This window comes from Pongo pygmaeus, chromosome X (assembly GCF_028885625.2).
Source record: "Pongo pygmaeus isolate AG05252 chromosome X, NHGRI_mPonPyg2-v2.0_pri, whole genome shotgun sequence".
Lineage (NCBI taxonomy): Eukaryota > Metazoa > Chordata > Mammalia > Primates > Hominidae > Pongo > Pongo pygmaeus.
This window is the reverse complement of record NC_072396.2, coordinates 91,456,311-91,484,142: the sequence shown is the minus strand read 5'-3', so window position 1 is coordinate 91,484,142 and position 27,832 is coordinate 91,456,311. Positions and strand designations below refer to the sequence as shown.

The window sequence follows — 27,832 nt, the reverse complement described above, 5'->3', positions numbered from 1 at the left end:
CTTAGAGCAAAAGTTCACGATATGGTTCTCCACACACTGCTCTGTCTATACGAGTGGGAGCTGCAAGTTAGTCCTGGCTCCTATCTGCCATTTTTTCCCCAATCTCAGTAAACTTATTTTGATTTGAGTCTCCTGAATTGGTTGAGTGATGTAGCTTGGCATAAAATTTATTTGTTTATCACTTTGTCTTATTATTTTGTAGTGCGACTATTTAACAATAAGATGGCATATTCTTTTTACGTATTTCATGCTGAATCTGAAATGTATACGGAATATTTAAAAAATATATTTTTAGCCTAAGAGAAAGTGTACAATTGTACAGAAGATAAATCCACTAAAAGGATTAGCATTTATTGGAAGACTACTTTCTGGTTGTTTAAAAAATGTAATTAAATACAGTCCATTAAAAATAAAAATAAAAAATTAAAATTAAAATTAGCTAAGATCCCATATTTGAAAGAGCCTGGAACAGGAGGGGACTGGAGTCTTAGAGGATCTCAGCTGGGAAAGGACTTGTTCTCCCTAGACTCCCTTTGTACTATTTAATTTTCTTACAGTGGGCATACAAATAAATTGATTTCCATTTAAAAGAGAAAAAATCTTTCTATTTCTAAAAAATTAAATAACCAAATAATTACATACAGAAAGAAATAGAAAAAACTTACCGTTCCACACAGTCAGAAAGCCTGGAGCAATGGTTGGAAGCAGGGGCATCATGCCCCCCTACAACATATAAGAATCCATTGTATGTGGCAACTCCCACACCTCCACGTCTTTTGGACATTGGCGCACACAAACTCCACTTGTTAGTGTGTGGGTCAAAGTATTCCATTGATTTGAGGCAGGAACTTCCATCACGTCCACCAATAGCATATAATCTAGATAAAAAGACAGAACTGTGTGTATGTATATGTGTGTGTATACATAGACACACAAAATGCATGCATAGAATGAGAGCGAGAGAACTTTGTACAAAGCTTTTCAAGTTTCTGAAGGGTCTGACTATATATTCTACTCCTACACTATTTTGCAGTGAATAGCAGAAGTTTGTGAATAGATCATTACCTGAGGGCACCTGTTAAAATCTATCCCAACCCAAACCTCCCTTTTTCACTATCTTTATCACAGTCATTTTAACATAATTGAATAAAAGATTCCATGGGATATGAGGCACAGAAAAAAAGAGGGAAAGATCAAAGGGATTGGCAGGATAGTTCCAAAGACCAACTCCAACAACTTTACAATTTTAGCAGGGTTCAACTACCTAGGAGCAGAATCCGTTGTTTTTATGTATGACTTTATATTTGCATTAAAAAATTATCACTTAGAAGACATTAGCTTAATAAACAACTAAGGAAAGAGGATAGAACCTAGAAACTAGATTTTTTTCCCTAGGAAGTGATATTGGCTATGGCTATGACATTTCTCCCATACACTTTAAAATGCCATTCTTTTGATAAGTAGTATTTTTAATATAATTTTAAAATTATCATGCATTAATAAAGACAGACATTTATTAATCCATATTCCTATAACTTCCCTTCATGCTGAGTTGTAAACAATAGCAACTCAGCAAAGCACAATTAAATAGGTCAAATTTCATGTTTTCATCCTGTTCTGTATTACGTAGGAGATTACATAACTGAATCACTTGACATTATTCAGGTGAGGCCACAGATAGATTTAGGAGTAGCTTAAGCTCTAAGACACTTTAAAACTGGATGTCCTCTTAACTATGGACATTTCCTATTTATTTCTGTGCAAGGTTCTAAAAACAATGCGTTGACATTTTGACTGAGACCATATCTATGATAATGTATTGGCTTCATGCATAGTCAATATAAACACACAAGGCTCTCTGGCAACTGACCCAACCTATTGTCTGAAACTCGCATGATTCATGACCCTCTTATATGCTGGTCATTGTCTCCAAAGTTCCCTTGTCAGAAAGCACATAATACCTGGTAACAATTCAAGCTCTTAGAAACTTCTAACATCATCATGTTTTAGTATAATATCTCAGAAGTGACAGGCAAGTGACAGGAAGAGGTAAATATTCAGGAAGGGTGAGACAAGGTAGGATTCTATATTTAGGAACCCTGAACACTCAGGAGAGGGATTGTTGAAAGAATAAAAGAATCATCTTGTTATATCCATAGACAGACTAAAGTTTTGATAAAAATAAATCATAATGTAAAAAAGTAGTAACTTCTTGAGGTTAAAATTAGAACTGGCTTGCCTATAAAAGCGTTTCTCAAATTTAGTGTGCACAGAAGTCACCTGAAGATCCTGTTAAAATTAAGATTCTGATTCAGGACATCTGGGTCGGGGCTAGGATTCAGCATTTCTAAATATGAAAGGTGGATGCTGCTGGTCCCAGGACCACACCTTGATTAGCAAGGGCATACAGAATATTTAACCAAGTATTTATTTTAGAAAAGTATTTTCAGTCCTAATAGAGAGTTCCAATGAAGATCTTTTATTATTGATAACAAGTACATCCAGGTTATTTGGAATGCTAATTGATTGATGGATCACATCACTGAAGTTCTGTACTATATGACCTGGAAGCAATGAGCATGTGTGTTTCTACTTACTCACTTGTTGTTTAATGCAACAACACCAACTGTGCTTCTAGGAGTTGACATACTGGCTACGTAATTCCACTGTCGTCCCTCAGGGTCCCATCTTTCTACAGTATTTAGATAGCTCCATCCATCATGACCACCTACAGCATACATTGGTCCTTCAAGAGTGGCTACACCTAAAAAAATTAAAATAATATGTGGGTTCACCTAGGTATGCCACACACTGAATATTGCTTCATTTTGCAAGCAATTAACTGCTTAAATTTTTTTTGTTTTGCTTATTAAACGATTTTGCATACATATGTATAGTTTACTGACTCTGTTGTAAAGCTAAGCATGGTTTTCTAACCCTATGAAACTTTCAGTTTTAGTTACTATATCATAGAAGGGTATTATTGTTGTAACACTGAAGTCAAAAGAGGCAATAGAATGCACCATTTCTAGATATGTAATTTAAAAAGCTGGCTTTTTCTGGCAAAATTTCAATATTGTTTGTTGATGTAACATGTAGATACAATATGATGTTGATTCTTAGATAAACCTTAGAATTACAGGCTGACTGTAGTAGGTCTTTATAACCTCTGGTGTTTAATATAGGGATAAAAAGATTCCTGTGAGCTAACTTACTAGACAGAGCTTTTTAATGTTTAGTTAGAAGTTTGTTCTTTCAAATATTATGAATAGCCCATTTCTGCTTCGCATCTGCTTTGATAATTTACATAATTGTTTTTTTCCCCACATTCACTATCCCAATCAACCTCTCAGTGGTATATCATCATCACCTCTCCTACCTATTTGCTAATATCAATTATATTGAAAAATAAGCTTGCTCTGATTTCTCTGCAGGACGTTTCTAAGCTATGTCTAGGAATAACACTGACATAACTGAACTGAATAATTATATAGTGTATTATTTGGCAGAGTCAATTTATCAGGATAATTGGGGCAAGCAATACCATTCCTGGATCTGCCATTTTTTAGCTCTATAAAAATCAGATAAAAAAAAAAAGGAAATTTTTCTGTTGTTCAGCCAACTCTTATGATATTGCAAAAATATGGAGCCTAGTATAAAGAACGAGGTATCTTGACAAATATTCAGGAGAATCAAAGTTCTCCACTATGGGCACATGATTCATCTAACTAGAAACACAATCCCTCCCAATAGTCAAGTACTTTCCTCTCTAAATTGAGCTTAGAAGAAAACTCCTTGCTGTAGTTGTATATTATTTTATAATAAATCCCTTTGAAATGTTGTTATCCTTTTTAGAATGAAACCCCTTTAAAATACTGGTGGAAGGGAATCAGGAGCAACCTGCAACAATAACAAATGTCTCACAGGCTTTTATCATTTCCTTAAGTTTTTCATCATTTTGGAGACATTTTCACTAAGGATTTGGCTAAATCCCAATAATGTGCTGCTAGATTTAATTTTTAAAAACTCTACTTACTATACATTCTTGAAAAATACATTACGTTAAGCTCTTACCTAAGCCGTGCCGATGTGTTGACATGGGAGGCATCACAGACCAGATTTTGCCAACTGGATTAAAACATTCCACTGTATTCAAAGTTTTTAAACCGTCTCTTCCTCCCACGACATAGAGCTTATTATCAATAACTGCAACTCCAAATTGAAGCCTACGGCCATTCATGGTGCCAATATGTAGCCAACTGTTGGTCCTGAGGTCATATTTTTCAATAGTAGTAGTACCTGACAAAGGGATATTGAACAATGGTAAAATCTACTTTTATTGAAATTTTGAATTGGTATTATTCACATTATAATTATGTACCCATAACTTACAGCACAGTATCAGTGATTACAATTCAAATTAAGTAAGTAGCTCAGGTAATTCTACAACCTGGGAGATAAAGCAAAGGATAATCTTTTACCACTTCTGGACCCAAATAGAAGAGTCGAAATAAAATGTTTTATGTAATATGTTTGGTTTATACCCTTATAACACTGGCTTTGGCTATACTATTCTATTGGTAGTATCAACACAAGTGTCAAATGACATAATTTACAACAAAATACCTTGGATTCTATTATTGAATGTTTGCACATCTGTTACAGATTTAATTACTTATGACCATTCAATATATTAATTTATGCTTTTTAAATTTGTTTTGGGTGTATGTGTTTATTTGTGTGTGTGTGTTTGTGTGTATATGTGTGTATGTTTATTTAAAAGACACGTAACTAAAGGACCAGGAATGAAAATTATTTTAAAACGGGCCTTTAGCTGTGTGTCATGGCAAGCACCTGTAGTCCCAGCTACTTGGGAGGCTGAGGTCGGAAGACCACTTCAGCCCAGGAGGCGGAGGCTGCAGTGGGCCAAGATCACACCAGCCTGGGTGACAGAGTGAGACTCTGTCTATATAAATAAATAAATAAATAAATAAATAAAATTCAAACAATGTTAAATGAGCCTTTGGTGTTGATTCACATAATGTTCCATGATGGTAATGATACAAAAGGTAGAGAGAAATTATTTATGCAGATAGTGAGGTCAAAAGAGTCCTTGGTGGAATTATCTTTCTAATCAAAAGCAGCCCCCCAAATCATTTATTTTTTAACAAAGAGCAGCCTGAAAAATCAAGCTGCAGACATAGATAAGCAAGCTGGAAGCTTGCACAGGGGAATGATGGCAGCTGCACCAATAGGAAAGGGCTACCTTGGGGGCAGGCATTTCCAACATGGAGGCTTCACCTTCCCTTTTTTTGTTACCACGTGTACAGTAAGAAAGAAACGGGTAACATGGCCAGTTTAGGCAGAAAACCCACCTGCATAATAAAAGATTGGTGTGGGCGCTGCCAGAGATTTGTGCCCTATGCAAATGGCACACCTGGTCCTAAACAGTCTTTTGCGCCCTATGTAGAACAGGCACCACCTCCTCACCAACTCATCTATAAACCCCCCTGCATTTCAGCACAGATCTGGAAACCCATTTTTCCAGGACCCTTCTCTGTAGCGGAGAGCTATTCTCTTTCTTTTGCCTGTTAAATTTCTGCTCTTAATCTCACTCTTTGTGTGTCCGTGTCTTTGATTTCTGTGGCCATGAGACAACGAACCTCAGGCGTTACCCCAGACAATGAACCTGCTTCAGTAGCACAAAATATTACAGTTGGGAACATAGAATTACAAGGTATTACTTTCTTTAAGTGTTAATATAATTGTATTTTCTATTCAATTACTAATGTACAAAGTTTACTGCCATAGTATACTGTCACTATTGACAAAGTAAACTATCACTACTGTCATAATGAATTGTCACTTCAGTAGGCAATGCTTCTTACCATTCATTCATAATAGTTGTTGCTATTTTTTAGTAAAAGCTGATTTTGCACAACAGGGAAACTTCTGAATGATAACCAGGGTGGAAAATAATAGAATTATTTTTTACATCTATAGTATATCTAATAGAGTTTGTGGCAGGTTTAAAAAGTTTCATAGTTAATGGGTGCAGCACACCAACATGGCACAGGTATACATATGTAACAAACCTGCACATTGTGTACATGTACCCTAAAACTTAAAATATAATAATAATTAAAAAAAAACCTCATTTGCTAGAAAAGAAAAAAAATTTTCATCCCAATTACACAAAGTCAACCACAGTAATAAGCAAAAATACTTTCCAGTTGCTCCTTTATTGGGAGATTTGTGAAGAAAATGCAGTCCATTAGTTATAATGAAGATGTAGTTAACATTTGAAGCATAATCATTGGCAGTGTCAAAATTTAAGCAGAGTGTATATTAAATATATAACTGCTGCTTGATTAGATTGAATTAGTGGAAACAGTGTTTCCTTCCTCTAAGTTTAAATATTTTCTGGTGAATAGTGCACTGCAAGTATTTGTGTTCCAAGATTTTGGATTTTCTAACACAAACTTGTAAATACACAGGGACACATTTACTCTTTCTCTTTCATTATTGCCTCCTTCACTGATAACATGGATTTGACTGAATACTGATTTATACATTAGCAATTGCTCTACTGACTATATTTCCTGCTAAGAGGTCAAATTATAACGCTTATCAAAATATCTTTTCTACACTAAATATCTTTTGATGGTAATGTTAAAACTGAAACAACTAGAAACACCTACTTTTATTCTATGTTTAACCAGTCAGTTTTCTCTGAATGTTTTCCACTTGTTTCCATTTCCTCATCCCAATCTTCCTATGTCTGTAGTCTTATCTGCTTGTTCTAATTTTAACTTTTAGTTCTCTTTGTGTTAGTGGAATTTACCGATGACCTAATTTAGATTAGGAAATAAAAGCTAGTCTGCACTCATTGTTATGATTATGAAGATATGAATGGTGGGGTAATTAGAAAATTGTACAAATCTACATTAGTCAGCTGTATGTAGAAGATTTGCACTGAGAGATGTAGATGTGTGATTCATGCCAGGTTAAACTTTTCAAGGCATTTGATTCAATATACAAGATAAAATGATCCCATAACTTTTGACTGCAACTTGAGCATTTATGACTAGTAGTTCTACATATTGAATTCTGAAGACTTCTCCAGCCCTTTTGTCCACCCCCACCAATCCTTCAACTAATCAAAATGTATATTCTCTAGCTGCTTTACTAGGGCAGCCCTATATTAGATGGAAAAACAAATTCAATTTTTTTACTATCTTTTCCTTTAAAGTTTTTCCGTATAAATGTCTGCCCCGGAATGTTTGATCTATTGTTTCTCAATTCATTTCTAAGCTCTTACCCAATCTTCATTCATAATCTATTCAAGAGTGAACAAAACCTGTCAAACTTATCAGTGTTGCTGAGAACACTGCAGTTCCTGCAGTAGTGAATATATCCGATGTAATGATTTCCTCCATTTACTTTACAAATGTTCCAAAAGCGACAGTATTAGCCTTTACCTTGTCTCCTGCCATATGCTTTATTCAGAATTTATTTTTTAAACAAATAAAAATTTACAAAATATTATGTATGTACAAGACATCCAAAGTTTGCTAATTGACAATTTAACAATTTTGACTCTATGATTATACTTAGCACTTTCTAATGATTCTTTCAAATACATCTTAGGAGTTATAGTTAGCCCCAGCCATTTGTGTGATATCTATATTTAACAGCAATTCTGAGCTTGTTATATGAGTCAGAGAGGAAATTAGAGACTGAGGAAGCACTGCATTTCCTAAACATCAAAACATAAAAGTTAAATTTTTAAAATTTCTAAAATTTCAATAGTGTTGGGGGTACGGGTGGTTTTAGGTTACATGGATAAGTTCTTTAGTGGTGATTTCTGAGAATTTAGTGCATCCATCACCCAAGCAGTGTACACTGTACTGAATATATAGTCAAAAACATCTTTTAAAAATAACTGAAACAACACCCTGTAAGAAAAGGCATATGTATAGAAATTAATGTTTATGCTTTTGTGAAAATATGTAAAGTAGTACATTTTTCAATGTCAAACTGCTTTATACAGGTAAATGCTGCTCACTTAATGTTTTTGTTATACTTCTTGGGTTTTTTTCTTTCTTTTTCTTTTTTCTTTTTTTTGTTACTACGTGTTTACCCTGGTTTTCCAATAGATTCTAAAACCCCCAAAGAGTTTTGTTGTTGTTCTTTTGTCTGTAGTAGTGGCAGTGTAGAAAAAGGAACATCGTATTTGAATAAGAATTTCATCTCCAGCCTTTCTTAATGTTTGTCCTTTGGTTGGCTATCTAAACTTAAGATGTGCAAAGTAGCGGTAACATTATTGTAACATTATTGTGAGGATTAGAAACGATGTTTGCAAAATGCCAAAGATTAAGTAATCAAAAATGTAAGGTTTTACTATTCTTTTAATGGTCTGCAACGTCCCGTGAGCCTTTTATAGTGTCTCCGTATACCAGGAATTCAAAGTGTCTCATGCCTTTATTTACTTCCATCACAAACTTTGATAATAGAGTCCTGAGATTATAGGCTCATATTTCACTCATTTTTAGAGACTGATAAGGAGTTATAGATACTTATAAACATTTGTTGTAATACATTCCTTTATGGTAACAATAATTTAACCAAGATTAGCCCGAAAAAAATGCCAAAAATAAAAAATAAAAAAACAAACACAAAAACCAAACAAACACAAAGTTTTCCATTTCTCACAATGCAAATTAGGCTTTTTTCAGAGTCAGAAATGAAAGATAACTGTACTTGCATTTTTTATTTAGTACTCTTGTAATTTAAATACCAAACAAGAAACCTTCTAATATGTTATTAATATTCAATTTAGTCAACAAAATTCAATAAAACCTCAAGTTGCCAGACTGGAAATTAATTATAGGATCTCATTGTCCTATAAAACCTAGCTTGTAACATTATTGTTACAAAATACAAAAACGTTGTTATTTGTTATTTCCTGAAGAACATCAGTTCTTGAAGTAACCCTACAAATCTGCAAATAATTGCATTTGCAATCTCTTGTTTTATGGGCTTATGATTAATAAGCATAGTTACTATATAGTCTTCCAATTTTCAATTACGTATATCAAAGAAAATAATGTGATTCCAGTAGGACTTCAAAACAAGTTTTTAAACTTTTTTTCTATCCCCTTTCTTTTGCTCATTTTCCATCACCCCCCCCAGTTTCAAGATGTAGCTCTGAGATAAACTTTACATGAATGAATGAAAGAATTCTTTCATGAATGAATTCTTTACATGAAAGAATGTTTTCTTTCCTCCACTCCCTTTCTTATCCCATTCTATGCTTCCATGCCTTATGCACATTGGTTACCTAGATGCTTGATAAACATACACCATACTCACTCATCTGGTCAAATATTTCCTTAGAAGCTTCAGGGACCGGATGCTGATACAGACCAGACACCTCTGGCCATGATGGCACCAGCCCCTTTACCAGATGGAACGATAAATAATTCAACACAAGTCACTGAAGTTGGTCACAACACCTGACACTTCCTAGCCACCCTGCCTATTCTGCATTCCAAACTCTCTCTTTAAAACCCCCACATTCCCTCTACAAATGGAAGAGTAGACATTTTTGGAAAGAATTCCACCCACTCCTCTCCTTACTAGCATGGAAAAGAAAATCTTGCTCTCTTTTTATCACACCTCACTCTTGTTATTATGGCTTCTTTCTACAAGCGGCCAGCAGCCAGACCTTTTGCCAGTTACAGTCTCTTCCTTTCTGATTAACATGTGAAAGGAAAATAAGTCTTGGGACCCCCAAATCACTAAGCCAAAAGGAAAAGTCAAGCTGGGAACTGTGTCAGGCAAACCTTTCCTCCCTTTTTATTCCTAAATAAGATAAATACTGAGATTCTTTTTTTTAAAAAAAGCTACATACATCCCTCACAATTTGCCCACAAGGAAATTCCTTGTGGGCCTCCAGATGCTTACCCTTAAAAAGTTACGCTGAATTTCACAATGGCAGTGTAAATTGACAGCTTATTTTCATAGGTGCAGGACAAAGGAGTGACAGAACTCAATGTCATCCCTCTGTTCACCTGAGACAAATATGTATCTGATTGCTTCCTCTGCTTTATTGTTTATGAAAAAAATGCATATTCTCTAAGCTAGACTAAGGCATAAGTGACTATTCTTGTACCTCCCTCACATGTAAATTGTGTATTCAGTGAAAAGCTAATCATATGCTCAAAAGAATGCAACCATCTGTCTCTTACCTACTTATGACCTAGAAGGCCCCCACTTTGAGCTGTCTCGCGTTTCCGGACAGAACCAATGTATACCATACACGTTGATGTCTGATACCTCCCTAAAATGTATAAAACCAAGATGTACACTGACCCCCGGGGTTACGAATGGGAGCATTCTTAACCTTGGCAAAATAAACTTTGTAAATTAATTGAGACCTGTCTCACATACTTTTGGGTTCACAAACATTAAATAAGTTTTCCTTGAAAAGATAAAATATGGCAAAGTAAATATTCAAATCTTAAAACAGCTTCTGTAAAGTAAAAGTGCCTATTAAGAGTTCAACACTAATTGAAAGGTTATGTCTCATAAGGTAAGTAGAAAAATGAGGTCACAAAAATCATATAATGCACCCTATTTATGAAAATTCACTTTAGGTGCACTCATTTAACATGGCTTTAATATCACCCTTATAATTTGGAGGCTGTTAAGAATGTATCTTTTTTGAATGAAGACACTCTAAGTTATTTTTACCTTTCATAGCATCCATGCCTCCTACAGCATAAAGTGCCCCCACAGTTGATTTTCTAGGCTTAGTCCGAGGGCTTTGCATCATGGATCTTCTCTCAGGCAAAAGATGATACTTCATAGCTTCCATCAGGAGCTTCTGACACTCAAGATCACCAGTAAACATGGAACTGGTTTCAAGATCTGCCAGTAACTGAAAAGTAGAGATGCATGGCATATGAATGGAGAGTTCACCATTAGAAAGAACATATTTGTATTTATATAGCTTTGGAGGCTGGGCGCAGTGGCGTACACCTGCAATTCCAGCACTTTGGGAGGCCAAGGTGTGTAGAACGCTGGAGCTCAGGAGTTTGAGACCAGCATGGGAAACATGGCGAAACCTTGTCTCTACAAAAAAATACAAAAATTAGCCAGGTGTGGTTGCAAGTGCCCGTAATCCCAGCTACTTGTAGGCTAAGGTGGGTTGATCGTTTGAGCCCAGGAGGTAGAGGCAGAGAAAACTTGAGCAAACCGAAATGTAGAAGTTTGATTATTTAATGATTTTTGTTATTTAGTACGATTTTTATTTTCACTTATCAGGGAAAATAACTACAAATCTGCTGGTAGTAGCTAATGACCTCTGCAGATTTATTTAATTGACGCATTATTCATCTTTTGAATATGTACACATATAAAGGAGCAAACATCAAAAAGCACTCATAGAAAGTATTGCTGAAAGCAGTCGAAGAGAATGGCTCTGTGTGCACAAGTAAGAATCTCCTAGTCTACTGCATGCGGCTAATACAAGTAGCAATATTTTTGGTGGATTTGGGGTAGTCGTGTTGGTAGTGGTGGCCATGCAAACACGCTCAGTTAAAATAATAACAGACATGGTGGACGGTATCTGTATCATCTGATCACTTCTGCAGAGTATTCTGAAAGTAGGTGCTTTTTAACTGAGTTGAGATACATGCCTTAGTAACTAGCCAGCATATTAACAAAAATAGATGATCAATTCTTTTTAACTATCATTACCTGGCACACAGTGACCTTATTTAACACTGATAAAAGTGAGGTAAAGTATTTTTCATGAGATGAGTTGGAGAGAATTCAAGAGTATATTTCAGAATGTTGTCAAGAGTCATCTTAGATTGGTTCCCTTGGAGTTTTGGGTCCACAGTATCATGGGACATTGAGAGGAAGAGTGAGCAGGTTGCTGGAATAGAAGAGGTAATCTTATTACGTTAAACTTATCCGAATTTTCCTGCTCTTCATGTGTTAATTTCAGTTCTGTTCTCACTCCACCTGTGATATCTGATGGATCTTTATTTTGACTTGCCTCATGAGAGCCCAGGCATTTGCTTAATGCATATGCTTTCAGAAATAGGTTTAAAAACTAGGCTATGTATTTTTTCCTAAAAATACTCTTCAGAGATTCATCACCATCCTTTTTATATATTTCATTTCTAAGAAATTTGTAAGGTCACCTTTTAAATTCTTTTGGAAAGCCTATATTTGCATGACATTGCCTATCACTACCAGGATCAGGAAAAGTTGACACAGTCCATATTCTAGGTCTAAGGCATACTCAGAGGTGGGCTACCACGGTACTGTTGGTTGTACATTTGGGCTAGAAATTTCCCTCCATTCCAATAAAATAACAGAAGTTCAAACTAAGAAGTTCACTTTGCTGAAAGTGTCATATAGACTTAAGGCTCTGTAAAGATACCAGCCTCTGATCTTACACCAGTGCATCTTAAGTTTTTTATGCCTAAAATCACAAGGAGAAATTGTTAATACACAGATTCTTCAGCCTGTTTCCCTGAAATTGGTTAACTAGGTCTGCAGTGGGGCATGAGAAATTGTGTTTTTAACAAGTTCACAGGCCCAGGAACATTTTCAAAGGCAGTCTGAGAATCTCATATGTCGTAGAACTTTTCTTGAGAATAATACACATAAGTGTACACGTTCACCCAAACATAAAATTTCCATAGATTCTAAAGATCATCTGTCAATCCAAAGATTTAGAACCCTGGATCTAAAATTATATACATATTTATTATTTCTGTTTTTGGCATTACTATTGCCTTCCTTGCTCTTTGGATAAATTTGCTATAACCAGAAGTATAATCAATGTTCTTTCATTGCATATAGATAGATTCTTAAGAGCATGCATATAGTTCTATGGAATTTAATTAACAGCTGGAAGTTTTAAAAAATGTGGAAAAATCAACTGGGCACAGTGGCTCATGCCTGTAATCCCAGCACTTTGGGAGGCCGAGGCAGGAGGATCACAAGGTCAGGAGATCGAGACCATCCTGGCCAACATGGTGAAACCCCATCTTTACTAAAAATACAAAAATTAGCTGGGTGTGGTGGCACGTGCCTGTAATCCCAGCTACTTGGGAGGCTGAGGCAGGAGAATCGCTTGAACTAGGGAGTCAGAGGTTGCAGTGAGCCGAGATAGCCCCACTGCACTCCAGCCTGGCAACAGAGCGAGACTCCTCCTCAAAAAAAAAAAAAAAAAAGAAAAGAAAAAAGGAAAAATCATCAACAGATTAACAATCTATTTTTCAATATTAACATTTAATTAGTAACTGTGTTATAAAAGTGGATTCATGTTAATATTTACAAAATTATTGATCCACTAAATCTATACAAGTTTTCTGTTTTCAATTTGGATGATGTTTGAGGGCTATAGCCACAAATTCAGTAGATATTACATGCATATGTGCAGTACATCCACATGTATTATAAATTTTATTGATCAATTTGCTACAGAGAAAAAACTGTGGTTATCACCAATGGTGAAATTATGTGGTGAGACTGCATTCCAAAATTCAGTATGAGTTGAGTTAACCCTGAATCTTATTCAAAGGTGTTTGTTCTTAGAATCATCTTTGCTATAATCCTTCAATTCAACATATATGGTGAGGATGCCTTTATAATTATGCTATAGTGCATCAAAAGTATGATAGCATTCTTTTGATCGTAGCAGATAATATTAATAGATATTATTCAGTACCTGACTCCTTCCTAGACTCTCCTCTGGAAGGCTATTGTACTAATTATTAACATTTTGCCTAGAAGGTGTGCAGGAAAAAAAAAAAAAAAGCGTTAGCCGAGTCATTTTCCCAGCTTTTTACAAATATTATGTGGTGAAACTGAAACTAATGAGTATTCTGATGTTTATGGTTTAATGGTAACTTTTTTTGGCCATTTTTTTTGTCTTTTATTAATGCTTCTAATTGATGGCTGAATATGTTCTTCTGTGAAACAAATCTTGTACACTCAAATTACCAGGAATCTTCTGAAAAAATAAAATTAGGCAAATAAGAAACGGATTAGTGCCTAGTGGTAGTTCAGAGCTATATTTTAAATTACCTAGGTAATTTTCCATACCTGTGGTGGAAGTAATGGCAGTCTGATGTAAGAAAGCAGCATCCCCAGTTCTCCTTGCCTATTCTGCACATCATGCCCCACCCACTGCATTAGAGCATGAAAAATGGTCTCTTCATCAGGCACATTAATGTCATCACTGCACAGAAGTTTTGAAATTTCATTAGCTGGAAGCAGGAGGAATTCTTGGTTTTTTATTACCTCAATGAAGTGTTCCTAGAAAAGAAAGGTCATTTACTAAAACTTTGCACTTTAGAAATTTCTTAATGGAATAAGCATATAAAAGCATTTCATGTTCTTAAACTTCAGAAAATGCAAGAGACACAGATGTATCCACTTAAAAAAAATAGGTGCTCCTGCTACCCATGACATGGGTAACAGGGAGTCTTCTGAAGCTGAGAGGCCAAATGCTTCCACTGGGAATTATTTATGGAACACACAAGGTTAGCTTTAACTGCTTCACAGCCCACATAGGCAGAGTGTTGGAGCCAAAAATGGCAGTTTTTGCTCCCAGCTGCTGTATGTGACAACAGCAGCTCATGACTTCAGAGCTGACTGTCTAGTTGGTCTTCAGCCAAAAGCCATAAGAAAAAGGCTGAAACTTTTTAAGGTGGTGGCTATCTTGAAAGACTAGGAGAGTTAACTCTGGCTATGTATGTGAGGCAGAAACAAACTGAATTCCTTGGAGATAAGAAAAAAGAATGATGAAAAACTCTTTCCTTTTATGGAAAAGTATGATCTTCTACTGACCAAGAGAAAAGTACTCTTTTGCAGTTGGTAACAATCTATGGGTTCAGGACAATCTAAAAAGGATTCCTGTAAAGTTTTTTCTTTAGGAAAGAGTGAGGATGTCTTTTAAATTTATATATTATCCTGGGCTAATATTTTCATATTTTTTTTAGTAGAGTGAAGCTCCATCTCAAAAAAAAATAATAAATTTATATATTATATCTCAATTCTTCTTTCATTGTGTTGTATTTTGTCAAATATACAATTTCAAACATCTGTGTTTCATTTTTAAATCAAAATACCATCATATTTTTTCTAGTTTATAAATATTACATGTTCTTTCTTTGACAACAGAATGATCATGTTTAACATTTCTCATAGTGAAGATCTCAAGTTTTAAATGAAATAAAATATATTTCTAAAATGAAGATAAACATACCTACTTGGCAATTTATGTTGCACAATAAACAGATATTCCAGGAACAGTTTAAACTAGTCTCCGAATAATTGGGGTCTCTAAATAAATCAAATCACCACATCAGCTTTACTTTTAGTTTAGTCATTGTGGAAGTGAATCAATCAAATAAGAAAGTTATCCAGACAGCAATAATCAATGTTGATACACCCATCAGAAAGCTCTGATGCCGTAAGTTTCAAGCTGGCCTATTTAGACAAATAACTCTTTGTGATTAAGACAAACAATTGAAAGAGAACTGCTGTTCTTACTGTAGCAGATGTCTCTGGGTGAAGACCCTCCCACTTATACAAATAATGGTGATAGTAGTACAACTATTAATACATTACACTTGTACAGCACTTCACATTTTACTGATTTCTTTCACAAGCATTAAGTCATCACTAGTGTGATCTTGTGAGAAAGTGGAATTAGTCTGATAAGAAAGCAGGTCATATGAGTTGTCTGTTTCCCTATGGAGTAAGTGGCAAAGTCTGGATTCAAGCATAAGCCTCTGAAATCATGCTTACTGCATTTTGTTTGATATTGCAACTGCTTTTCATAAGTGATATGATTTTTGTGAAAGAGTTTAGACAAATATAAAACTATAAAACTTAAGGTTATATAGTACTGATATTGTATATAGATTCTGAAACTGCATTAATATTATGGACACCTCAATATCTCCTCCTTCTTACCCACTCTCCAATTAAAAAACAAAGAGGAAAAACCTAGATTTTCTGATAGAATTTGTTATGACTTCAGAATTGCTTCCTAATGGGACTATTGAAAATTGCTGGGCAATATAGTAGATTAGTCTAAATAAAGAATAAGTGTAATTTTAAAGTATCTATATATTACACTGCAGTATCCAGTATGGTATAGAAATAATTAGTTTCACTTAAAGATTAATTTTAAATTGTTTTATTTTGGAATTATTTTGCTCCTAATTTCAAGGTAAACACTTTATTCTATGCAACTTCCAAGGGAGTCTTCTTTTGTGCCCTGGCTTAACTATTCATTTTATAAAAATCTACACTTATATTGTTGAAAAATTTGCCAAATGACTATCACATATTTGGTAAATGCTTCATTGATGCAGACAACTATCTATATGATTTAAATGGTTAATTTTATGTATGAACTTGACTGGGTAACGAACGGGGTACCCAGACATTTGGCCAAATAGCATTCTGAGTGCGTCTGTGATGGTAGTTCTGGATGAGGCCCATTCACATTAGGGAAGGCAATCTACCTTGTTCAGTCTACCAATGCACATGATTACAATTGAATCCCTAAATTGTTTAATATTATTCTTAGACATTAAAATTATTTGCATTATTAAACTATCAATCCAGTACTGCAAAAACATTATTATAGCAAGACCTTTATATATGTTACTGTATTTACAATAGATACTAACATAACTAAAGAAGAGAGATTAAGAGAGACAACAATATTATATTTTTATGCACATCCTGCTTCAACACTCCGTTTTGGTCACATACTAGGAAAAGGAAGACAAGTTCATTTTGAGCAACAAAAATAATTCAAACTTTTTTCGGAACGTATTTTGCTTGCAAGTGTGTAATACTAAACAGGAAACTGCTAAAACTTAGTTCAAGAATTTAAGTAATTTAATAGGAAGTTTTCATGTTTATTTTTTGTGGTAGAATAAACCTTTGACCTTCATAACTGCTGTTCCTTTAGATTATATGGCATCTGTATTTAGGACACAGGAACATAAATGGTGTATGTAATTAAATGATATATTTTAAAATGTCAATCCATTATAATATGATTCTCCATATAATGGTATTGTTTTAGGAATATGTTTCAAACTTCAAATTTTGAGCAATGGACCTAGGGTGGGAAGTAAGAGGGAGAAAGATTTGATAAGAAGTTTTTAAACAATTGAAATTTTAGAAATTAAAAAATTACCTTCGGTATAAAACTCCAGAAAAATACTTTTTATATGCATCTCTATTCTAAAAAATGCTACTTTTATTTATGATTTCAATGTGTGCCTTTCTATTGTTCACTTGTATGCAATTGCTTTCTGTTTTTTAATATTAAATAACTGAAGCAATTTCATATTTTCGAAATATTTATATTTTGATTGGGTTTCACAAAATGATCCATCTCTTGTGTCCTTCCCTTCTTCATAGGTTAAAAAAGTTTATTTTTACTCTGCATCAGGGAAGTATTGGCATCTATTGTAAGGCTTTATTGAATATCCTCTGTCCATTTAATATGCTCTATCTTATCATATGCAACATTTAAATAATTACCACCTATGAACATTTGCATTATATTTAATTGTTAATAGAATTGAAAGGGATTTTAAGTTAGTTGCATTAATGAATTGAGCTGTAAGTTATTTTTAACCGAAGTAAAATTTGTTACTAAGACATAAAGAAGTTCATTCAATAAAATTATCTGGGCTGGGTGTAGTGGCTCATGCCTGTAATCCCAGCACTTTGGGAGGCCGAGACAGGTGGATCACAAGGTCAGGAGTTCGAGACCAGCCTGGCCAATATGGTGAAACCCCATCTCTACTAAAAATACAAAAAAAAGCAGGGCATGGTGGCGGGTGCCTGTAGTCCCAGCTACTCGGGATGCTGAGGCAGGAGAATCACTTAAATCCAGGAGGTGGAGGTTGCAGTGAGCTGAGATCACGCCACTAATTTTGGTAGTTTTTAAGCTCTGACAATTATTGACCCATTAATATTAGCATTTTTCCTTACTGAATGACCCCTCACTTTCTTTATAAGTCATAATTTGTACAATTTTACAAACTAAAGCCCTAATTGTGCAAAAACATCAGGGAATTAACATTTTCTTAATACTATAGATTCTATTTGAAATACGCAGTTGTACAATTTATTTTTTGGCAGTATTTTTATTTCCTTAAGTTCGGGGATTTAATTAAACATTTGTAATTCAAAAAAGGAAAAGCTTGCTTGAGTGCAGCTCAACCAGACAAATGTTTTTGTTGAATATATCATATGTGAAAGTCATCTACAAGTTATATAAGTTTATGTTGCTTACTAATTTTATTATAACATTAACATATTTTTTCTACAAGTTAAGTTGAAGCAATTGATTTTACCATAGTGTATTTGTGTGCCACGTTCAGAAGTTCTGTACAGCCTTGGGCATCTCCAAATGATCGAATCCCTAAGCAGTTTGAAGGATGGAGCTGCTTTATGAGAAAATTGGAGCAAACATCAATGACCTGAGTCAGCTGCAGAAGACAAGCTGCAGCCAGCAAACTTTCAATGGTATCTTCTTTCAACTGCAGGACTCCTAGATGGTTTGAAAAAGCAAAGAATGATTATAAGTTCCATAAAGTGAAAACTATGTCAACTAGTTGAATTTTTTTTTATTTTCCTCTCTAGTAGAGCTATGCTTTTCAGCAGATTTGGAGCACATTTTGAGGCTAATATACGCAAGAGAGTCTGTCTGTAAACACTAATAAGATGGCTGAAATGAACCAGATTAGGTTATCAAAAATGACTGTAGCAAATAGTGAATAACATTATTGTAAAGAACAGCAACTTGTTACTTCTTTATCATCTTAGGCCTGCATTTAAATCTTATATCAATCATTTCACATTGTATATGTACATGAGAATATTACGTTGTACACCCTAAACACATACAATTTTAATTTTTAAATCATACCTGTATAAAGTTGAAAAAACTGTTTCTTTATGACTCAAAGAACATTATGTCATATTGTATAAGAATCATACAATTGGCCATGCAAATAACTGTCATTGTGAGGAGGTAAACATCTTGGTAAATAAAAAAAGCATTAAGCTTAATTGTCCATTTATTTTGTAAGAAGAATACTGAAATTTTATGCCTTTTCTTTGTATCTACATTAACTGGTAAAGATGTATTTGCCCAAAATATTATCTCTAGAATTGACCCCTGGCACTGTCTCAAGAGGAAGAAAATGTTGCCAAGAGTCCACAAATGAAGAATTACTTATTTGCTTTGTTATAAAAAAAAAAATCAGTCTCTTTTTGAACATATCTGTAATGAATTTTTAAAAACAGAATCAGAAGCAAATTAAGTTAGTCTGTTTATATTTATGTCTGTATTATTTTTAGAAAAAGTGTTATTGATTAGTTATTGCAAAAATTCTGTGATTTTTATGAGACATTCCTACTTTTTATTGTTTTAGCCAAGTTATAAAGAATGTTTCAAATGGCTGATATCAATTACAAACTATTCCCCTAAAGTTTTCCCTTCTAAAATACCTTAATATGGGGTTCACATAGTTGCATAACCATAAGGAAAAGAGTAATACATATTGTGACGTCCTCTATACATAGTTCAATCTGTAAAATATATTGTAAAGGGGTCCATCCCATCAGCAGACTCTCTTGTATTGTTCTTGTTCTGATTTTGAAGGGAGAGCCCTGCCCATATCTCATGAGACCTAGAGAAGTATGAACTATTCTCCAATTCAGATATAAATATGCAGCTGCTATAGACATTTAAATTTGGTCTGGTTATTAGGAAGAATATTCATTCAGAGGAATAGTTATAAATGTCTTCGATACAGTAGGAAAGCATTGTATATTACAGTGTACAGTATTCAGTTACAAGCATGCTTAAGAAAGGCTGTTTGGAGCTGCTTCAAGTTTCACTTCATTAAAGGGTAAAAGGATAGTCAAGCCAGCTGGCTGAATTATCTTATCCTATGAATGCTCACTGGGAACAAAAAGATGTTTTCTAAAGATTAAAATGTATCAGGTAGAAGAAATAAAGTTCTTTCCATTTCACCCCTGATTTTAAAAAGCTTATTGAAATTTTAGAGCATAATGGAAATTTAGGGAATATTTTTGTTTAAAGGCTTGTCAGGAGAAAGGTGAAAATTGAAGGAAGGAATGAAATACTGTGAAATTTCAAAGTAGTTTTGTTAGAACAGTGGTCTTCAAATAGCATGCATACCGCTAGAGTTACATAAGACCTATTTGAGACACAGATCAATTTCATGTAAAGAAATTTCAGTACCTCAAATTCCATACATACCCCTCCTAAAAAATGGTCTGCTCCGAAAACAGTTGTTACCACACAGGTTTTACTTTCCCAGTGTCCTTTCCATATTTTTCTTTTTTCTCACCTCATAAAAGGAAGTCACATTCCTCACCTATCCCAAAATATACTATGCTACATTATAGGGTTGTGGCATAGGAACAAATTTGAAATAAAAGCTTATTCATACATATTTTTGTTAGGATCTAAATCATATCATATTCACACTTTCAAAATGTACAATCTGGTGTTTTTTAGTATATTCAAAAAAGCTTGCAACCTGTATCACTATCTAACTCCAGAACATTTTCACCACTCCCAAAAGGAACTCTATTAACATTCATTCCCAATTCCCTCCATATTCCTACAACCAATAATCTACCTTCTGCCTCTACAAATTTTTCTATTTTGTACATTTACTGTAAATGGTATAATAAAATAAGCGATCTTTTGTGACAGGCTTCTTTTATCTGGCATAATATTTTCACACTTCATCCATGTTGTGATATCTGTTACTACTTCATTCCTTTTTTATTGCCTATTAATATTACATTGTGTTCATATACCGTATTTGATTTACCCATTCCTCAGTTTGTAAACATTTGGGTTGTTTCTACTCTTTAGTTATGAATGATGCTTATATGAACATTTGTGTACACGCTGTCATGTGGACATGTTTTTAACTCTTGGGTATATAACTATGAAGGAATTGCTATATTATAAGGTGACTATTTTGTGTAACTTTTGAGAGACTGTCATATAGATATATTTTTAAATGAATTGTTGTTGGCACCAAATTCTTATAGGATTGAGATTTGTTAGATACATTTAAAATGCAAACTTAATAGTGCTTTATAAAAAGATTAATATTTACAATATTTTGGGGATTATATACTTTACAAATATTTAAAATTACAACATATTTTAGTCATTAATGGAAAAATGTAAGGAGAGCACATCGTTTTTCAAAATTATTTTACAGACAGTGCAAACAAAAATGTTTGAAAATGACTCTGTTGGAGAAAACCAGGAGGTAAGCTTTTAGTCTTAAGAAGAGCCTAAGTATACATAATCAAATAAACATATTTTAATACTAAGAGACCCTGAAGATGAAATAATCATTCTGGAATCAAAGTCAAAATACTTTTTAGTCCCCAAATTCATTGTTACCTTTATTTACAGTTTGAATAGATATGAAAATTATTCTGAATGAACAGAGTGACTAAACCTCTACCGTAGGATTGGAAGATTCCATTCCCAACTCTACTTTTTACAAACAAGAACGTGCCCACACCATTCCAGAACTGTTCTTGTATGTTTGTGTTAAATAGTTGTCTGCTCTCACGGTTAAGGTATTTTCTACTTCTTACATACCTCTTGTTCTTTTATATTATTGAGTTTATATCCTAACTATGCCTTTTATTACTTTAGGAAATTTATTTAACTGATCTATTCTTTAGTTTCCTCACCTTTGTAGTTGTAGTAGCAGTATTACAGTAGTAGTAGTAGCAATAATAACTACTACTACTACTAATAATAATGTGTGTTATGTAATGTAGGGTCATTATGAGTTAATGTGTATTTAGCACTTACCTGTGTAAGCATACTGCACCAAGGAATTTAGTGCATTTGGATCTACTCCTTCCATCCTGATCTCTTCTTGTTTGGCTTCAAGCACATCATTAGTAAACATTGCAGCAAAATAATCAGACACTGCGCTGAGAACCAACCTGGAAATAGGAAATATGTGTAGGAATTTAAATGAGTCAATAATTTCACTGAAAAGCATGAAATGGATTCAGCAAGTTTGTGACACTAGTGAGTCTGTTTTCTCCATAAAATCTTTATAATTCAGTTAAATGTAGTGAAGTTAGAAAGGTCAAATACATAAACTGATCTTTTTTAGAGGGTGTGCTTGTGCTGTACTTTCCATCATCAGTCTTTTCAAAGTTTGGCTCTTCTAAATAATACACAGAGAAACGAATCATATAGGCAAACACTTTTTCAATATAGGAAAATAAATATTTTTACAAATATTCCAATTTATAATCCATGTACTTATTTTCTCTTATTTATAATTGCCCTACTCAAAACCATTCTGTATACATAAAAATACTTACCTATGGGCTGGGATGCGGAGGTGTCCTGCAATTAGTAGCACATCACATAGTTGTTTCTCTTTCAAGTAGTTCTCCATTTTACGAAGAGTTTGCTCTGCATGGTTTATAACATGGAACTGCTCTTCAGATCTGGTGGCATTCATTTCTTCAGAGTGTTGTGTATCTAATCTGAAAAGGAAGTAAGGATGACAATATGGTTCATCATATAATTTTGTAAAAAATTTAATTTTTCTCTAATGAGAATACAAACATGTAGTGGAAATTTAGGCATACCAACTTCTAAAGGAAATATGTTGGATTAAAGTAAAATTAAAATTTGTTTTCCAATCTTAGATATTTTACTATAATTACTACCTAACCTTTCATTAAAGTGAAGTGTGCTGGTTAGTATTTATATCTGAAATGTAACCAGAACTATGTACAATTCACCAATAGGGCTAGTGATAGTTGTTATATTCACAAACATAAAACCTACATTCTTTGATTTATATGGGTATTATAATTATGTCAATAGGCAGGAAACCCTTAGACCTGAGTCAAAATACTTTAACAATTTTTGATTATGTCCTGAAGCTTCTCCCTGGAGTACTCATTACACATCAGAAATATTCCTCAAAGAATTCCAAGCCTAAGAGTTTCATAGCATTCTTTACAATATCAATCCCATTAAGAAACTGTACATATTTCCACCTTTTATTTCTTAATATTTAGTCAAACGTGATAGCTATTGAATTTACAATAATAAAAGCAATCTACCTGTATTTTCAACATTACACAATGGTGGAATTTAAATCTCAACACAAGTACATACAGGCTCACAATCAGTAGGATATGAACAATTGATTGATAAGATGAATGCACTTAAATATTTTGCTTATTACATTTCTTGCATCCAGGCATCATTTTCTTTATTATTATTATTATTATTATTATTATTATTATTATTATTATTATACTTTAGGTTTTATGGTACATGTGCGCAACGTGCAGGTAAGTTACATATGTATACATGTGCCATGCTAGTGCGCTGCACCCACCAACTCGTCATCCAGCATTAGGTATATCTCTCAATGCTATCCCTCCCCCCTCCCCCCACCCCACAACAGTCCCCGAAGTGTGATGTTCCCCTTCCTGTGTCCATGTGTTCTCATTGTTCAATTCCCACCTATAAGTGAGAATATGTGGTGTTTGGTTTTTTGTTCTTGAGATAGTTTACTGAGAATGATGATTTCCAATTTCATCCATGTCCCTACAAAGGACATGAACTCATCATTTTTTATGGCTGCATAGTATTCCATGGTGTATATGTGCCACATTTTCTTAATCCAGTCTATCATTGTTGGACATTTGGGTTGGTTCCAAGTCTTTGCTATTGTGAATAATGCGGCAATAAACATACGTGTGCATGTGTCTTTATAGCAGCATGATTTATAGTCCTTTGGGTATATACCCAGTAATGGGATGGCTGGGTCGAATGGAATTTCTAGTTCTAGATCCCTGAGGAATCGCCACACTGACTTCCACAATAGTTGAACTAGTTTACAATCCCACCAACAGTGTAAAAGTGTTCCTATTTCTCCACATCCTCTCCAGCACCTGTTGTTTCCTGACTTTTTAATGATTGCCATTCTAACTGGTGTGAGATGGTATCTCATTGTGGTTTTGATTTGCATTTCTCTGATGGCCAGTGATGGTGAGTATTTTTTCTTGTGTTTTTTGGCTGCATAAATGTCTTCTTTTGAGAAGTGTCTGTTCATGTCCTTCGCCCACTTTTTGATGGGGTTGTTTGTTTTTTTCTTGTAAATTTGTTTGAGTTCATTGTAGATTCTGGATATTAGCCCTTTGTCAGATGAGTAGGTTGCGAAAATTTTCTCCCATTTTGTTGGTTGCCTGTTCACTCTGATGGTAGTTTCTTTTGCTGTGCAGAAGCTCTTGAGTTTAATTAGATCCCATTTGTCAATTTTGGCTTTTGTTGCCAATATCATACTGAATGGGCAAAAACTGGAAGCATTCCCTTTGAAAACTGGCACAAGACAGGGATGCCCTCTCTCACCACTTCTATTCAACATAGTGTTGGAAGTTCTGGCCAGGGCAATTAGGCAGGAGAAGGAAATCAAGGGTATTCAATTAGGAAAAGAGGAAGTCAAATTGTCCCTGTTTGCAGATGACACGATAGTATATCTAGAAAACCCCATTGTCTCAGCCCAAAATCTCCTTAAGCTGATAAGCAACTTCAGCAAAGTCTCAGGATACAAAATCAATGTGCAAAAATCACAAGCATTCTTATACACCAATAACAGACAGACAGAGAGCCAAATCATGAGTGAACTCCCATTCACAATTGCTTCAAAGAGAATAAAATACCTAGGAATCCAACTTACAAGGGATGTGAAAGACCTCTTCAAGGAGAACTACAAACCACTGCTCAAGGAAATAAAAGGATACAAACAAATGGAAGAACATTCCATGCTCATGGGTAGGAAGAATCAATATCATGAAAATGGCCATCCTTCCCAAGGTAATTTACAGATTCAATGCCATCCCCATCAAGTTACCAATGACTTTCTTCACAGAATTGGAAAAAACTACTTTAAAGTTCATATGGAACCAAAAAAGAGCCCACATCGCCAAGTCAATCCTAAGCCAAAAGAACAAAGCTGGAGGCATCACACTACCTGACTTCAAACTATACTACAAGGCTACAGTAACCAAAACAGCATGGTACTGGTACCAAAACAGAGATATAGATCAATGGAACAGAACAGAGCCGTCAGAAATAATGCCACATATCTACAACTATCTGATCTTTGACAAACCTGACAAAAACAAGAAATGGGGAAAGGATTCCCTATTTAATAAATGGTGCTGGGAAAACTGGCTAGCCATATGTAGAAAGCTGAAACTGGATCCCTTCCTTACACCTTATACAAAAATCAATTCAAGATGGATTAAAGACTTAAATGTTAGACCTGAAACCATAAAAACCCTAGAAGAAAACCTAGGCATTACCATTCAGGACATAGGCATGGGCAAGGACTTCATGTCTAAAACACCAGGCATCATTTTCTAACCACCAGTTAGGATTAGTTTTAGATCTCCTCACTCCTGATTCAGTCTGTGTTTCTTTTAAGACAGTTGGTCCAAGGTGATATGACTTTCTCTGTCCAATTCAAATATATTATCACTCTTTAAATCTTCAGTCATAATATTGTACTGATAAGAAAGGATCATGGTATGAATAGCTCAAAAATTGCCTGATACCTCCCTTCAGATGCACTCTTGTTGACTTGTTCTGGAAAAGAACAATTTCTTGGCACCATAGACTGAAAAGCATTCAGTTTGCACTTAACTCACATTATCCTAATCTTTTCTCTTTTCTAGTAATGATTCAGTTCACATTAATTGAGTCAAACATTCAATGTCGAATTAGCTTAGCTCCCAAAGTCCTGGGATTACAGGCGTGAGCCACCATGCCCTGCCATGCTTACTGGATAATTTTATCTGAAGAAATGATGTATCCCTATTTGTGAAATAAGTATTTTAATATATCACATGTGATTTTAGTGTAAAATATGCTGTTGTAAATCACTAAAATTATTATTTGAATGACAATATTATGCAGTCTTGTGTCACTCAACAACAGAGATACATCTGAGAAATGCGTCATTAAGGGATTTGTTATTGTGCATCATTATAGACTGTACCAACCCAAAGCTACATGACCTAGCCTACCACTTAACTAGGCTATGTGGTTTATGGTATAGCCTATTGCTTCCAGTTTACAAACCTGTACAGCATGTTACTGTACTGAATACAATGTAGGCAACTATAGCACAATAGTAAGTATTTGTTCATCTCAAATATACAAACATGGAAAGAGTACAGTAAAAATATGATATAAAAGATGAAAAATGGAATACCTGCATAGAACACTTACCATGAGATAACCTTTTAAAGACCAAAACTTGCTCTGGGGGTAAGTAAGTGAATGGTGAGTCAATGTGAAAGCCTAGCGCATTTCTGTACATTACTGTGGAATGTATAAACACTGTACATCTAGGCTGCACTAAATTAATAAACAATACTTTTTCTTTAATAATTAATTAATCTTAGCTTTCTGTAAATTTTTTTACTTTACAAACTTTAATTTTTAAACATTTGACTTTTTAAATAACACTTAACCACACTGTACAGATGTAAAAAACATTTTCTTGTATCCTTATTCTAAAAGCTTTTTTCTATTTTTAATTTTTTTAGCTGTTAAACTCTATGCTAATTGTTACACAAACATATGCATTAGCCTAGGCCTATACAAGGTCAAGATCATCAATATCACTGTCTTCTGCCTCCACTTCTTGTCCCAGTGGCAGGTTTCTAGGGGCAATAAGACACGTGGAACTTTCATCTCTGCCTTCTTCTGGAATGCATCCTGAAGGACATGTCTGAGGTTGTTTTACAGTTAACTTTTTTTTTTAAGTAGAAGGAATACACTCTAAAATAGTGGTAAAAATAGTATAATATAGTATAGTATAGTATAGTATAGTATAGTATAGTATAGTATAGTATAGTATAATATAGTATAGTATAGTATAGTATAGTATAGTATAGTATAGTATAGTATAGTATAATATAGTATAGTATGTACTTAAACCAGTAACATAGTCATTTATTATCAAGTACTATGTACCATACATAATTGTACGTGGTATACTTTTTATATGACTGATAGTGCAGTAGATTTGTTTACACCATCACTACAAACATGTGAGTAGTGCGTTGTGAACAATGGTTGCATTGTCACTTGATAATAGGAATTTTTCAGCTCCCTTATAATCTTATGGGGCCATCATCATACAAGTGGTTTTTCATTGATCAAAATGTCATGATGCAGTGCATAACTGTACTTGAACCAATTCCATCATATCCCAGAGTATCTGATCTGACCACTATGTTCTACCACCTCCAATCTTAAACACTAGTGTAGAAACCAGACACTAAGATGTTAACACTTGAAAAATATATGAATGTTTTTACTTACCAAATACCCTTTTTAATATTTTTGTGGTTATTTCTATAGCCCTTGTAAAATATGCCATACATTAAGGAAATTATCTTAAATCATTTGTGATATTTTCAGATTCATTAATAGTTTTAATAAAAGCAATTTTTTAATTTAAATAGAATTTATATTCTCAGAAGCTTTTTTTCTTTTTTTAAAAGAGACAGAATCTTGCTGTGTTGCCCAGACTGGAGGGCAATGGCCTGATCTTGGCTCACTGCAACCTCTGCCTCCTGGGTTCAAGTGATTCTCATGCCTCAACCTCCCAAGCAGCTGGGACTGCGGGCG

The 27,832-nt window shown here is 34.3% G+C and overlaps 1 protein-coding gene across 2 annotated transcripts in view; it reads right to left on the bottom strand.

Moving 5' to 3' along the window:
- The window catches only part of KLHL4 (kelch like family member 4), a 150,287-nt gene that overhangs the window by 35,237 nt on the left and 87,218 nt on the right, over positions 1 to 27,832 (bottom strand). For both annotated transcript variants that reach the window (XM_054472715.2, XM_054472714.2), the window contains exons 2-9: positions 22,486 to 22,653; positions 21,959 to 22,095; positions 18,426 to 18,622; positions 14,134 to 14,346; positions 10,759 to 10,945; positions 4,075 to 4,299; positions 2,602 to 2,764; positions 666 to 878 (exon numbers count right to left, since the gene is read on the bottom strand). In XM_054472715.2, coding sequence (XP_054328690.1) covers positions 666 to 878; positions 2,602 to 2,764; positions 4,075 to 4,299; positions 10,759 to 10,945; positions 14,134 to 14,346; positions 18,426 to 18,622; positions 21,959 to 22,095; positions 22,486 to 22,653 — 1,503 coding nt within the window. The remainder of the gene's footprint in view (positions 1 to 665; positions 879 to 2,601; positions 2,765 to 4,074; positions 4,300 to 10,758; positions 10,946 to 14,133; positions 14,347 to 18,425; positions 18,623 to 21,958; positions 22,096 to 22,485; positions 22,654 to 27,832) is intronic.